Source organism: Phycodurus eques, chromosome 2 (genome assembly GCF_024500275.1).
Source record: "Phycodurus eques isolate BA_2022a chromosome 2, UOR_Pequ_1.1, whole genome shotgun sequence".
Classification (NCBI taxonomy): domain Eukaryota; kingdom Metazoa; phylum Chordata; class Actinopteri; order Syngnathiformes; family Syngnathidae; genus Phycodurus; species Phycodurus eques.
This window is the reverse complement of record NC_084526.1, coordinates 37,453,038-37,469,040: the sequence shown is the minus strand read 5'-3', so window position 1 is coordinate 37,469,040 and position 16,003 is coordinate 37,453,038. Positions and strand designations below refer to the sequence as shown.

Below are 16,003 nucleotides of genomic sequence, written 5' to 3'. Positions count from 1 at the left end.
AGCAGCCGCGTGAGAATTCAAGATCACCGAATCCATGGTTCGCAAGTGGATGCCTGGGCTAAGGTATCTGCTTTGACTGTTGTCTGAGCTTTCGCGAAAAGCCCCCCGGCAACGAGGCTGACTCCGACAATGACGAGAGGGAAACAGGCATGTTTGATGGCAAAATTGCCCTGCTGTTCATTTTGGATACAGAAGATGAGGACTTTGATGGATGTGTGGATGAGGATTGATAAAATAATGTGAGTACATTGTTAAATACTTCAATAAAGTACAACCGTGTGTGTGTCGGTCTTCTGTAGTGACTGATGCATACAGAAGAAATATAGAGATAGAGATAGAGAGAGAGAGAGAGAGAGAGAGAGAGAGAGAGAGAGAGAGAGAGAAAGAGAGAGAGAGAGAGAGAGAGAGAGAGAGAGAGAGAGAGAGAGAGAGAGAGAGAGAGAGAGAGAGAGAGAGAGAGAGAGAGAGAGAAAATGGCGGCTGGTTAGAGCGTCAGCCTCAACAGTTCTGAGGACCCGGGTTCAATCCCCGGCCCCGCCTGTGTGGAGTTTGCATGTTCTCCCCGTGCCTGTGTGGGTTTTCTTCGGGCGCTCCGGTTTCCTCCCACATCCCAAAAACATGCATGAATTGGAGACTCTAAATTGCCCGTAGGTGTGAATGTGAGTGCGAATGGTTGTTTGTTTGTATGTGCCCTGCGATTGACTGGCAACCAGTTCAGGGTGTACCCCGCCTCCTGCCCGATGACAGCTGGGATAGGCTCCAGCACGCCCGCGACCCTAGTGAGGAGAACCGGCTCAGAAAATGGATGGATATATATATATGTATATAATATTATTATATTTATTTATAATAAAGCAGACTGGTTATCTTTGTGTCTCATCAATATAAGACAGTTGCAAACATGTTTCACTTTCGAAAACAATAAACATTTTTGCTTATTATCTGACACATTACAGACCAAATCAGTAACTGAATCAAAATTAATTGAAGTTTGTGCATTTTCCGCACTGTCAATTTGAAATAATCTCCTGTGTTTAATAAAGGGATGAGAATTTAAAAAAGTTGAAATCCGATTCATTGATTAATCGAAAATAATCGGCAGATTAAACAATTATTAAAATAATCGTTAGTTGCAGCCCTAAATAGAATAGAATAGAATAGAATAGAATAGACTAGAATAGACTAGAATATACTAGAATAGAATAGAATAGAATAGAATAGAATAGAATAGAATAGAATCATACCAGTCAGGGCATGGTCTGAGAAACTTTGCATCTCTTTCAAGATGTAGTTCAAGCTCGAATTGAGGTTCTTCATCCGGCTCTGAACATCATCCTGGTTCTTCTGTACAAAGTCTAAGATTCCTCCATGATGGATGACTGAGTTGTTCAGACCCGAAAAACATGTCCATAAGCTAGATACATGTTGGTTCAGTCCTGAAAATGGGGCACAGCAGAGGAAATCACAAACCAAGACAATTAAATGTTCCACAATTACCCTTTAAAAAGAGAGTGTCGAAGTTATATTGAAGCTTCCATCATCAAGTGTCACATACATAACCATTCAAACAATTCCAGAAGAAAATTCCAGAAGGAAACTATGATGCATTTACCTTCCTTGATCTTGTGGATGGAGTCATAGACTACGTCCAACCTTCCACAGACTCCTTCAAGTTTGGATAGCCTCTTCTCCAGCCCATCACCTGATCTCTTACAGTCTCCCATCTCTACCAGCATCGTGCTCTCAAAACGTCTGACATCTTCGTCCATCCTATCCAACCGGTCCCGACCTTTCTCAATGTGTTCTGTCACCTCCTGTTGTATTTTGTCCAGTTCAGAGATAATCTTATCCTTTGTGTTTCCTGTCAATTGGTAGAGGATTAGAGAGTCACGGCATGTTTTGGAAAAGAACGTGTGCAGAGTCAGTTTGATTAAACTGAGCTCACCCAGGTCGGTGATGACGCTGCCATGTTTCTGTACTGTGTGTTCAAGACCCTTTAAGGTGTCGTTTATAGAGCTGAAGGTCAGGATGACCTCAGACAATTCACCCTGCAATGTCTTCATCTGGTTGTTGTTAATGGAGCCTCCAATCACACTGTAACCATCTAAAGGCCTCTCGCCATCCAAACGGGGTCCATCTTCCCTGGTACCTCCATTTGCACCGATGAAACTGGTGCTACCAGAACCACCACCTAAACAGTAAAGAAGCTGAATACTCAGGCTGAAAAATATTCACGCTTTTCTCACTCATGTTGCTACAATGCATGTCGTAAAAGTTCCATCAAACAAAATCATACAAATTACAAATTAGGGGTGCACATAAGAGGTGTGCTGGTGAGCATGTGCACTGAAAATAATAAAAGCGCACCAGATTCAAGTGTATCACTGCACATTTACCTACCAAGCATTGTTTTGGGCCAGGAGATGCGTGGTAGACTGAGGTCTATTAGTGTTGCTGTTCGGGAATGACTTATTCAAACAAACAAAGCTTTTGAGCGAACGTACTGAATGGAATCACTTCATGAACTGATTCCTTTCTTAGTTCCTTTCTTGAGCACGGAGAGGCTACGACGATGACGTCTTTAGGTAAAACTGGTCCGTGGTGCAAAAAAAGATTGTGGTCACTCAACGATCTACAGTACATACTTTATCGCAAAACCTAAATAGCAATTGAACAGCAAACACACATATTCTGTGTTTCTTTGCGTTCGCGTTATTTTATTTACCACTATACACCAATATGATGTAGAACTACAAATGCCTCTTTATTGTGCTATATCTATTCCTCACTAGGTATTTTAACTATATTGTCAATTTCTGTTCCCAACCTTCTGAAAACAGGATACAGATTAAGAAAGTTATATAAAGTTTGAAACTTGGATTTAAAAAAAAAAAGGTCACACCTAAAATGTTGATCCCTATTGATCTATTAGTAATAAGAAGTTAGTCTGAAATTGGTGAATTTTTACCAGTTTTAAAGATTCATGCCTTTCTTCATGTTTATCAAAAGAAAATGACACCTATATCCCCTGCCTCTCGCCCAGTGTCAGCTAGGATAGGCTCCAGCACACCGCCACCCTAGTGAGGATAAGCGGTACGGAAGATGAATGAATGAATGAACAAAAATAAATAAATGCTGACTTTTGCTTTGTAAACTATATTTATGGCATGTTTTGTTATCAAAGTTCTGAAATATAAAACAAATTATCTTATTGGTTTGAGATTACCTTTAATTGTTGTGATGTATTAATTGCCCCATAAGAATAACGTTTTCTGAATCAGAACATTAAATGGTACCCATTTAATTTCCTACTTTAACATTTTATCAAATTGAGAGCATCTCAGCAGTTACACATTTTTGAGTGTATTTCTACTTTAATACCTTGTAACTTCATAATTATTGGATTCCATCACTAAAGCAAAAGCATCGGGCCATTTTACGTCAACAAATTTCGACATTACAGCTTACATTTATTGGTGCACCGTGTGACATCCTCTCGCAGCAGACGAACTTCATCCTGCAAATGAGAGCACATCTGGTTGCAGGCACCCCCAGAGTCTACACTCAGCTGAAGTCTGTTGATGTGGTTCTGCAGGCGGCCCAGTGCATCCTTGGAATGATTCCGCAGCTTCCGCAACTCGTCTTCCACTGTCCCACAGATTTCACAGTCCTGCCCAAGCAACTCCACCTCTGTCACAATGCGGTTAAAGTGTTCACTGTGATCACCAGTCAAAGCCTTGATCTTATGGATATCATGGCTCAGATCCACTACCTAAGTGATGAACAAAAACATGTTAATATTCATGCTAGCCATAAGAGCAACATCTGTATTTCCAGTTTTCCAATAGAGATTTACAAGAAAAACAGAGATTATGCTCCAATTTGCACAATAATTAATCACATTTTTACATAACTCTTTGATTTGATTAGAATTTAACATAAGTGAGGTTAGACTAAGGCAGAACCCATGTTTCAAAATTGGACAAAAATGTTGTTACCAGGGCTTAACATTAACTTTTTTTGCTCACTAGCCACTGTGGCTAGTGGTTTCCCAGCGTTACTAGCCATGCAGCATTTTCACTAATCACAATTTTGTTGTTGGGTAATATGAGTTCTGTGCAAACAGAAATTTATCCCGATCAAAATACTTTCGGGGGTGTGGGGGTACCTGAGTGAAATTTTACCCAATTCAAATACATTCGTCAATACGGAGTGACTGAATTTTTTTGTGATCAAAATACAACACACCAAAGTGGCTAGTGGGAGTTTACCCCCCACTGCTGGAATTTACGCGCAATTGGCAGGTTGGTGGGTGTTAATGTCAAGCCCTTGTTGTTAGTGCGGCTGGAACGGTTTGGTTGGAAAACCGTCAAAACGGTCGCTTCAACTGTTTCGGTTCGGTCCGCGTGTGTCCTGTTTGATTCGTAGGTACGCACCTCCTTTTTTTTCTCATTTACTAATGTGGCGAAGCAGTGATAGTGAACAGTTGGGCTAACAGCGCTAATGCAAGCCAAGATGGCGGCGTGTATAAGGTGCGTTTAGAAATTCAATCATACGTCCCAACACTGAGGCTGCACATTCCAACAGCGCTCTGAGTTTCCTCACGATGCGGAGCGGAGCCAAGCACGCTCGGAGCATATTTCTGAACCCACCCGTACATCGTGACTGAGCCAGTGTTGAACTGTGAGTCCTGCAGTCACGATGTGTGTTTGTGGCCATGTCAATGAGTTGTGATCTTACAAATGGAAAAATACATTCCCCAACAACTTTAGGTTGGTCCCATTGTTTTTAGCATTGCTTTGGCTTCAATGCAACATTGTAAGGTAGGAAAATAAGTTTGGCCACATTTCCTAGAAAATGATAGTGCTGAAACAAACCTCCAACAGTATATACCTTTGTGAGTCCTAATTTGGTTTTGAGATGGATGCGTCAGACCTACTTCACCATCCCAGGTTACGCAATGCTAGCATTCCGCTAGCCAGTCCCCATAAAATTAAAGTGGTAAAGATTCACAGACTGTTATAATTCCTATACCGTTTACCCGATGTGGATGTAAATACCGTCAAATTAAAGCTGAAAGTCTGCAGTTAAAGCACATTCTGTTCATGTCAAATTTAAATCTATTGCAGTGTTGTTTATGCTTAGAGCCAAAAAGATGCGAATAGTGTCCATGTCCCATGAACGAAGAGACAAAAGTTCATAGAGTGAATGTTATGGATGAGGTGAGTTCATTCATGTATAATTTTTATTTGATAGATAATATAATTACTCCTCTACCCCTTTTGGATATGAATTATGAAACATGTCTGGCTTTGTAATATAAGACTTCAATTTAATTTAACTTTAATTTAGGAGATTTTATAAAGAGATTTAGACGAGTGTTTTTCAACCTTTTCAACCAAGGCACATATTTTGGATTTGAAAAACCTTATGCTAGACAACCAAACAAAATTTTTATAAAAAGTATCAAAGTATCAAAGCCATGACCTATTCTGTTGTATGAATGGCAACAGATGGCTGCACAGCTTTATTGTACCATTTGCAGTCCAATGGAAGAGCATTTAATTGTTCTGCCTGTCACTATATGCAACTGACATAAATAGAACAGCAATATATATTTCAGATGAATAAAATAGAATTTAAATATTAATACAAAAATAAAACATTATGTTAATGCTGTGAAGATATACTTTCTGTATGTTTTTTAAAAAGTAAATGTAAAACAATGTATACAGGAATATTTTTTTTTCCAAAGAGTCAGCGTGTACCGAACCGAAAACCGTAAACACAAAACCGAGATACGAACCAAACTGTGGATTTTGTGAACCGTTCCACCCCTTGTTGTCACTGTTATTAATGCTGTCACAGTTGTTGATCTTAGTTATCTCAAACGGTCATATGTTAATATTAAATTGTTTAAAATGTATACTTGTAATTACCTTATCATTAAGAGAGTCTCCCGACACGGACAGGTCCTTGAGTTTTGTGTTAAAATGTCGAATTTGATCCTCATTGGCAACCACTCTCCACTCCAGTGATTTCCTTGTTGAATTATCTCTTTCTCCTCCTATTCCCGGTAATCCTCCTCCTCCCACAGTCCCACTTACTCCTTCGTCCTGACCAAGGCCACCACTGCTTCCACCAATGCTATCTCTACTTCCACCATTACCAACTCTGCCACCACTAGTGCCACCTCTGTCTCCACCAGTGTCACTGGCACCACCAGCAGTGTCACCACGGCCACCACCATTGATAGTTGCCCACCCTCCTCTTCCTACTTCCCCTCCTCCCCCCATGTTTCTACAGCCACACTCCTCCAGCTTCCTGCTCAGGTCGGAGGTTCTGTTTTCTAGCTTTGACATTGTCTTATCATGTTCATTCACCCTTTGCTTCACAAGCCCCACATCCAGCTCCACGTCTGTAATTCTGAAGGCCTGATCATCAAAGCGGTCCAGGAACACAGTCCGAAGGTCGCCAAGTTCTCTGTGAAAATAGTCCTTCAAATCATTTTCCAGATATGCACAGCTTTGTTCGGTTTGCTCCATAGTCCCATTGACCCGTTGTTCCAAATCCTTTAGTCGATTGTTCAGTTTATCCTCAGTCACCACTATATCCCTGCTGCTACCACTTCTTCCACCTTCAGCACCAATCACTCCTCCTCTGAAGCCTCCATCCTTATTACTGTTGCCGCTTCCTCCTTTAAGATCGTTGTTCAGGCGGTTCTGTAGGACATCAAAGTTCTCTGCTGCTGAGCTGATCTTGCGCTCAGCATCTGTGACGCGGTTTCGGAGGTCATTGAGGGTGTCACAACATCCCTTTGAACTCGCTACTTCCCGCCGCAACCCATCGATTCCTTGTCGATAATGAACATCCATTGCATTAAGCTGCTTCTCCAGGGCCCGAATTCTTTCCCGGTCTTCCTGCTGCTGCCTATGCAGGTCCTCCACACCAGCCTAAAAAACATATAACATTAAATCTATTTTACTGTCAAAAACTTTTTGATGATGAAGAAATAGAAAATAATAATAATAAGAAGAATAAGATTAATACCTGACAGGAGGAACATGATAGTGAAACCCTTCTCTCAAGCTCCTTAAGGATCTCCTCCTTCAGTGAGTTTAGACTTTTTCCACTCAAACTTCCTCCAGAAAGACCTCCTTCCAGATCATTCCCTTTTCCATTTACAAGATGATTGTTGATGCTTACAAGGGTTTTATCATGAGCCTGTTACAAAAGAACGATAATCTGAATGAAACAGGAAAAAAATGAACATACTGGAAAGATCTGTGTCATGTAAGCATTCATTATTAATATGCCAAAGGCCAGCAAAACAAGTTACTAAGACAAATTATAAGCTTTAAGACATTCTATTGATCTTAAATTGGTGGTTGGGAGACATTCTATTGATCTTAAATTGGTGGTTGGGTGGGGGGTTCTCATCATTAAGTTTAAAAAGTCAGGAATACATTTAATGATATTCTTACACAGTACGGCATTGCAAATTAAAGACCCAGGAAATTGACCAAAAAAATGTCTGATAAATTTGACACCACAGAGATGAGTGTTGTTAACAAGTCTGCCAAATTTCAATGAATAGAAAAATCCACAATTATATATATAAACTAAAGTTCCAAATCATAAAAAAACAGAGCCCGCCCTCGAGTTGGAGAGTTATGTGAGCTTCTCTGCTGAGGGTGCTTTTTTCGGGTTGTAGGCATCACTTGATGGCCAACTGCCCACTCGGGTCGCCACCTTTCAAAAATGAAAATAAGGGAGACCCACCATGACATCTCGGGGTCAAGGCCACACAGGCCTGACCCCTGTGGGATGGGGTGCCCACAGCAGGGTGATATGTGTAGCGTATATGAGTTGAATAAAAATGTAATTAATTTAGGAGAAAAGAATAAGATGGAAGCGACACCTGCGTTACTTCCGGTTAAGCGTAATTTTAAATTACAGCGTGATAAATCAACCTATTTTATCTCGTAAAGGGGAACCATATCACTTTTCAGATGTATAAAACTTCTTGGCGACCTTCGGACTGTGTTCCTGGACCGCTTTGATGCTTTTAGCCAGTCTCTTAATTTGAAGGTTGCTACATGAATTAGATAAGAGTTCTAGACGGCCAGAGGAACCAAAACACACACAACAATGCAGGTAGTGAATTTTATGGAAAATTTAATGAGATCTAACATGGGGAATATACAGGGAAACAATACAAAGTAAAAACAAAACAAACAAAGGACAGACGAACATTGGCAAAGAAAACTGACTTGTGATGTGAGGTTGGGAGTGAGCATGGTATAGCTGGGATTCCTGTTCTCGTTATCCATCCATCCATCCATTTTCTGAGCCACTTCTCCTCACTAGGGTCGCGGACGTGCTGGAGCCAATCCCAGCTATCATCGGGCAGGAGGCGGGGTACACCCTGAACTGGTTGCCAGCTAATCGCAGGGCACATACAAACAAACAACCATTCGCACTCACATTCACACCTACGGGCAATTTAGAGTCTCCAATTCATGCATGTTTTTGGGATGTGGGAGGAAACCGGAGTGCCCGGAAAAAACCCACACAGGCACGGGGAGAACATGCAAACTCCACACAGGTGGGCCGGGGATTGAACCCGGGTCCTCAGAACTGTGAGGCTGACGCTCTAACCAGTCGTCCACCGTGCCGCCTCTGTTTTCGTTAGTTTAAACCCAAATATGCACTAATCTGTACTTTTAGTAGACCGCAATATCGGATTTACGTGTGTTGAACATGATTGAGGCAGGCGGGTCGAGCTTCCGGGTTTTCGGCCGGCCCGGTCCGCACAGGGAACAGGTGGATTTGGCGGAAAAGAGGAAGGAAAAAAAGGAGCACAAAAAGTTCCCAGGCAGGACGGCCGGAGCCCGGATGTCGCTGCTCGCAAGACATTCGGAGCGGGCGTGTGGTGCCCGCTTTCCGCCCCCACGTAGTTTGCCCAGGCACCCAAAAAGGGGTAGCTCGGAGCGCTGGTGAGATGGTCTGCAGTGGGGAAGGGTCCGATGTGTCCTCGCCACCTCATGGTGCGAGTAGGGGCCGTCCAGGCTGGGCCAGTCGTCGGCAAGTTGGTTGGACGTGACAAGAGCAGTGCTTGTGGGTAGCTCGGAGCCTTTTTATGGCCCGGCACAAAGGGGGTGATTCCCCCCCCCCCCCACTCCCCTTCTTTCCCACCACCTCCGGAACCAAAAGGGAAGCTGGACCGCCTCTGAATGTTACTTTTCCATTTTAGGATTATTTTGTGATTTAAACCCAGTGGAATACAATATTAATTATTGGATTTACAATAACGAGACCATTGTTCCGCTTTGCATTGTCACGCGCAAATCCTCTTTAATCCCTGTAACGAATGTTTCAAGGGTACGTGATTGTTGAGAACACTAATATTTGCAATGTGGCATTTGTGTTGTGTGGGGGGGAAACATTTCATCCGGTTCAGTTGACAACATATTTGATATCAGACATTCAAATTCTGGATAAATACAGTCACTAGTGGGGTTCATGTAAAATTCTTAAAATATGATATCACATTAAAGTCCAGTGAAGATTATGATTCGTTAATCCGGGTTTGCAGTGATTTTCTGGCACCTGTGGGCATCACTAGTGCCCCGTCCATTATCCCAGCCCAGATGGGCAGGTGTCACGGAACGCTGATCTGGACTTTTAGGGTCACAGTGTCATCGGCGAGAGCATGTCCATTACATATGAATGAATGCAGTTGGATGTTTGGTGGTGGTCGGAGGGGCCGTAGGCACAGAATGGCAGCCACGCTTCTGTCAGACTGCCCCAGGACAGCTGCAGCTACACAAGTAGCTTACCAACACCAGGGTGTGACTGGAGAATAAATTAATAATGCATGCAATTGTAAAGCTTCTTTGAGTGCCTTGAAAAGCGCTGCATAAGTGTCATGCATTATATTATAACAACCCCAATTCCAATGAAGTTTGGATGTTGTGTTAAACATAAATAAAAACAGAATACAATAATTTGCAAATCATGTTCAACCTATATTTAATTGAATACACTACAAAGACAAGATATTTAATGTTCAAACTGATCAACTTTATTGTTTTTAGCAAATAATCGGGCCTTAACTTAGAATGTTATGGCTGCAAGACCTTCCAAAAAAGCTTTGGACAGGGTCGTGTTTACCACTGTTACATCACCTTTTCTTTTAACAACATACAATAAACAATTGGGAACTGAGGACACTAATTGTTCAAGCTTTGTAGGTGGAATTCTTTCCCATTCTTGCTTGATGTACAGCTTCAGCTGTTCAACAGTCCGGGTCTCCATTGTCGTATTTTACGCTTTATAATTCACTGCACATTTTCAATGGAAGTTTGTATTACAGGCTGGCGAGTCTAGTACCGGCACTATTTTACTACGAAGCCATGCTGTTGTAACAAGTGCAGAATGTGGTTTGGCATTGTCTTGCTGAAATAAGCAGTGGCGTCCATGAAAAAGAAGTTGCTTGGATGGCAGCATATGTTTCTCCAAAACCTGTATGTACCTTTCAGCATTAATGGTGCCTTCACAGATGTGTAAATTCCCCATACCATTGGCACTAACACAGCCCCACACCATCACAGATGCTGGCTTTTGAACTTTGCGGCCATAACTCTCCGGATGGTTCTTTTCCTCTTTGGCCCGGAGTACACGACGTCCACAATTTCCAAAAACAATTAGAAATGTGGACTTGTTGGACCACAGAATACTTTTCCACTTTTCATCAGTCCATCTTAGATGAGCTCAGGCCCAGAGAATCCGGCGGCGTTTCTGGGTGTTGTTGATAAATGGCTTTTGCTTTGCATAGTAGAGTTTCAAGTTGCACTTACAGATGTAGCGCCGAACTGTATTTACTGACATTGGTTTTCTGAAGTGTTCCTGAGCCCATGTGGTGATATCCTTTACACATTGATGTCGGTTTTTGATGCAGTGCCACCTGAGGGTTCGAAAGTCATGGGCATTCAATGTTGGTTTTCGGACTTGCCACTTACATGCAGTGATTTCTCCAGATTCTCTGAACCTTTTGATGATATTATGGACCGTAGATGATGAAATCCCTAAATTCCTTGCAATTGTACGTTGAGGAACAGTTTAAGGACAATCTTAAACTGTTCGACTATTTTCTCACGCACTTGTTCACAAAGAGGTGAACCTCGCCCCATCTTTGCTTGTGAATGACTGAGCAATTCAGGGAAGCTCCTTTTATTCCCAATCATGGCACCCACCTCTTCCCAATTAGCCTGTTCACCTGTGGGATGTTCCAAACAGGTGTTTCATGAGCATTCCTCAGCTTTCTCAGTCTTTTTTTCCACCTGTCCCAGCTTTTTTGGAATGTGTTGCAGCCATAAAATTCTAAGTTAATGATTATTTGCTAAAAACAATAAAGTTTATCAGTTTGAACATTAAATATTTTGTCTTTGTAGTGTATTCAATTGAATATAGGTTGAACATGATTTGCAAATCATTGTATTCTGTCTATATTTATGTTTAACACAACGTCCCAACTTCATTGGAATTGGGGTTGTATAATAATCATATGAAAATTTACATAATCTGTTTCCCAAATATAATAGTGTGTCTGTGTGTATGACTGGGTAAAGGACAGGCATGTACTTTATGTACAGTACATTCACGATAGCTATGAAGTTCAGTCCATTTACTTGGCATGAGTTTACGGGCAGATCTGCCACATCCAACATGGCAGACGCGCTGCCATATTGCAGCAATGAGCCAACCCACTCATTATGGACTCTACCTACAGTAAGTACTGTTTATGCTGTCGCCACCTGCAACTTTTTTTTATTTTTATTTTATTCATTCATTCATTCAATGCAAAACTAGAACTAGTAGACATTCCAACAGCTTCTTCCCTCTTGCGATCAACTTCTTAAACACCTAACCTATAATTCCATTACAACAAGCTGGAAATTTTTTGACTTGAGTTCGTTGTCACATTTCTGTGGGGCCAATTATGTATTACTCGTGCACTCACTGTAGTTGTCTCGCCATGCTGCACTATTTGCATATACTGGCCACTCATGCCAGAGTAGCATCTGCCCCATTTGCACACTGATTGAGGAGTATCTGTAACATTTGCACAACCAACATTGTCCCAGATGATCGCACTACTCGTCACTTTAAACCGCATACACTCCTTGAAGTCTCAGCGCCCTTTGCACAATGGTCATTGCACCGGACTATTGCAATATTAGTCATTCGAACTGCTCTAAGTGCTAGAGGACTCTGCATCTTTTTGCACAATTGTTTTTTGTCAATGTCTTTATGTCTCCAAAGTGTTCTGTAAATTGAGTGTCTGTTGTACTAGAGCGGCTCCAACTACCGGAGACAAATCCCTTGTGTGTTTTGGACATACTTGGCAAATAAAGATGATTCTGATTCTGATTTATTTATTTATTTTTTTGCTCCGCTTTCAAGTACACAGTTACACACAACAGAGCGGGGTCTTGCATATCTCGCCTTGAGAATTTTGCTGCCCTGTGTATTTCCTGTGTTTTATTTTGCTCATTATTGTCAGATTAGTGTGTGACGGACATTTGTATTGGACATTAATGAAAATACGGAACAAATCACATTCCGTATTGAATGAATACGGGACATTTAATGGTCAAATAAGGGACAATTCTATATTTTACGGGATGGGTGGCAACTCTACTGCCCACTGCAGTGGTAGAAATGGCCTGAGTTATTATCAATAAGGAAGTGGCAATTTTGCAGAATAGCCACTTCATGGAATTAGGGCGCTTGGGACTTTTATAGCGGGAGAGGGTCGACTCATGCCAGAGGCCTGCTTGCGCCATCTGGCCTCGTTTTAGCCCCGCCCCAAAAATCTGGTCAACTGAGAAAGTAAAATAGAGCTGAATGCAGTATCTCAGCAATGTAGTATTAAATTGTTCTCTGTCTTTTCACGTTTTCAACACTTATCTTCAAAAAATGTATTGAGAAAATAAATATAGTAATGACTTATCTGGGTCTTTAAGCTATTTTTCAGCATTATTTTGGAGTCTTAATGCTTTTATTTTATACAGTGGGAACGAGGAGCAATAAGCCGCACCTGGCTGGTAATAAATGATGAATTTAGGATGGATTTTACACAATTAAATCCAGTTTGGCGTTGATTCCTTTAAACCATCCCCCCTCTAAACATCTGCATTATGTGGGTAAATAGCCTGTACAAATCGTAGTGCAGACACTCTTATGTGTATTTACTGTACATTGTTTCATATTTTCTGAAAAAATCAACAAGCAAATAATAAGGTAGGTTAAGAGGTAGCCTATGTTACCTTGTGTTTTTTGTTACTAGCATTAGCATTCCTAGTCCACAACAGCAAAAATAGAAAAAGGTTTGGTGATTGATTTTTATAGAATTCAGTGGAAACACCCATCCATCCATCCATTTTCTGAGCCACTTCTCCTCACTAGGGTCGCGGGCGTGCTGGAGCCTATCGCCGCCATCTTCGGGCAGGAGGCGGGGTACACCCTGAACTGGTTGCCAGCCAATCGCAAGGCACATACAAACAAACAACCATTCACACTCACATTCACACCTACGGGCAATTTAGAGTTGTCAATTAACCTACCATGCATGTTTTTGGGATGTGGGAGGAAACCGGAGTGCCCGGAGAAAACCCACGCAGGCATGGGGAGAACATACAAACTCCACACAGGCGGGGCTAGGTATCGAACCCCGGTCCTCAGAACTGTGAGGCAGACGCTCTAACCAGTCGGCCATGGCAGGGGAAACATGTTTTTCAAATAAAACCAAAAGAACACAACATGATGGATGTTCTCCATTGTTACTTTTCACTACACACTCTGCACAGGAAATGCACGTAAGACAAAGATTTTCCATTGCAAGTGTGTGTTCAGTCACAAGGTAGTTACTGTGATACGGGTATTTGTAAAAGCAGTACTCAAAGTAAGAATGTGAAAGCTGGTGTCACCTGTGTGCGATTGTCAAGTTGATCCAGTTTGGTCTGAATGCTGTGAATTGTCTCTTTAATCTCTGGTTGAGCTGCATCAGCAGGATTTCTTGCTCCAGAAGATATACCACCGCTGTCGTGAAGAACGGGTTTGTTGACCCCTCCCTGAAAGTGCTCATCCATGGAGGTGATTGTCGATTGCAAGTCATCAATAGTTTTAGTCAGGGTGTGAATCTTTTCTTCCAGCTGCCTCATCTTTTCATTATCGACCCTTCCTGGAGAAGAAACAGTAGTAGTCACATGGCACCAGAGGCAGGCCAAGAAAACGGAACTAAGTACTAAAGATAACTCATGTTAAAAGTTCACTTTAGTGAGTGGGTTTTACTATTTGATTTAATATTTCAGTTTTTAAAAAAAATACATTTTTTGTTCCTTAATTTCATTTGTCCTATTAAATCTGGCTCCTGTCAAGTGGTTGCCTTTGCCCTTGTGGCAATAAAAATGAGGATGGACTTACCAGCGTGTCCTCCATTCTGTCCAAAGCCAGTGTTGATGCCTCCTTGTCCGGTGCTCATCCCACTTCCTCCATCCCTTGGCTGGGGCTGAGGCCTGTTAGTGCTTCCTGTCCCAACTGGACCATTGGTACATTCATTGCCACTGTAACCCTGGCAACACTTCCACTCCATCTGCGTCACCATTTTATAGGCTACTTTGTACCTGGGCTTCATGTAGGTACGATAGCTGTAAAGGCATATGCAATATCAGAAAACTGAAAAAGTGGAAATCACCGCTTGAACTGATCAAAGAATGTTTTCACAAGTTGAATGCATTCGTACACAACATGGGCTAAATAGTGACAATGACAAAATATACATTTTGTTTTACAATGTATAACTTGTCAGTGACATGGTGAAACAGAACAGAACAGTATTTAGCACTGGTGCTTCATAACAGGAAGGTCCCTGCTTAATTTTTACTTTCAAGTACATTCTACACCTGACTTTGATGCTTTCTGCGCCGAGTTTATGTTCTCCCAATTTCTGCGTGGCTCTGGTTGATCAATGCAAACAATACAAAGCAAGTAGTTAATAATGCTACAGTTGATTGCTGCAAATAAGAGAGTGTCTCAGTAATAGTTTTAAATTTGAAACTAGTAACTCTTGTAACTTTAGAATTTTAGATACTAGGAACCAGGACACAACATCACACCCATAGTTCCATCCCCAGAGATGTGAGATATTTTATCTTTTCCGTGAAACTGGTTGATGATACTTAATTTCAAGAAATCTCTGCAAGTGTTTACATTTTAAAATGATCACTTTTACAAATCACAACTTTCCATCACTGGTAGTGAGTTTATTTTTCCGAATAGGCCTGCAGACAACTCATGGGGCTTCTGGGGGCTATCTACAGGCACCATGTTGGTGCCCTCTGGTGTAGCAGTAAATCTGTGTGGGTTCAGTTCCCACTCAGTGACAGGGTGAATATGAGAATGAATGGTTGTATGTCTCTATGTGCCCCATGATTTACTGCAGACCAATCCTGGTTGCAGTCTGCCCTTTGCCCTAAGTCAACTGGGATAGGCTCCACCTCCCCATGGCCCTGAACAGAATAAGCCATATACAAAATAGATGGATTAATAACGGGCAGTAACGGTGGTAGCTTGATTGACGCCTTGTATGATGCCCCTCGATTGCGCCCCATACCGGTGTGTGTGTGTGTGTTACATTTTGCGATCAAAACCAGTTATCACACAATCATCATTTCATCGTACGGAAACCATTTGTCAACAGGGTGGTGACGTCCCTCGTAAAATGCCGCCCTGGGCGACTGCCCCTGTTGCTCTTATAAGAAAATATCATCAAAAAAGTATGTAACTACGTATGGGAAACGCTTTGACAACATATGAATTAAACACAGTGAATAACCCTCACTTAAATTAACTGTGACCAAATAAAAACTGATATGATTGAGACATATCACTATGTTACATGCCTGTGTCTTGGCGCATAGCCATAAGTGTGAGCAGC

General features: G+C 41.7%; 1 protein-coding gene across 2 annotated transcripts in view; it reads right to left on the bottom strand.

The window, feature by feature from the left end:
• Positions 1 to 16,003, bottom strand: part of LOC133399209 (EMILIN-1-A-like) — a 44,383-nt gene that overhangs the window by 6,110 nt on the left and 22,270 nt on the right. For both annotated transcript variants that reach the window (XM_061670563.1, XM_061670564.1), the window contains exons 3-10: positions 14,491 to 14,714; positions 13,995 to 14,248; positions 7,051 to 7,224; positions 5,940 to 6,953; positions 3,469 to 3,772; positions 1,946 to 2,191; positions 1,613 to 1,861; positions 1,245 to 1,436 (exon numbers count right to left, since the gene is read on the bottom strand). In XM_061670563.1, coding sequence (XP_061526547.1) covers positions 1,245 to 1,436; positions 1,613 to 1,861; positions 1,946 to 2,191; positions 3,469 to 3,772; positions 5,940 to 6,953; positions 7,051 to 7,224; positions 13,995 to 14,248; positions 14,491 to 14,714 — 2,657 coding nt within the window. The remainder of the gene's footprint in view (positions 1 to 1,244; positions 1,437 to 1,612; positions 1,862 to 1,945; positions 2,192 to 3,468; positions 3,773 to 5,939; positions 6,954 to 7,050; positions 7,225 to 13,994; positions 14,249 to 14,490; positions 14,715 to 16,003) is intronic.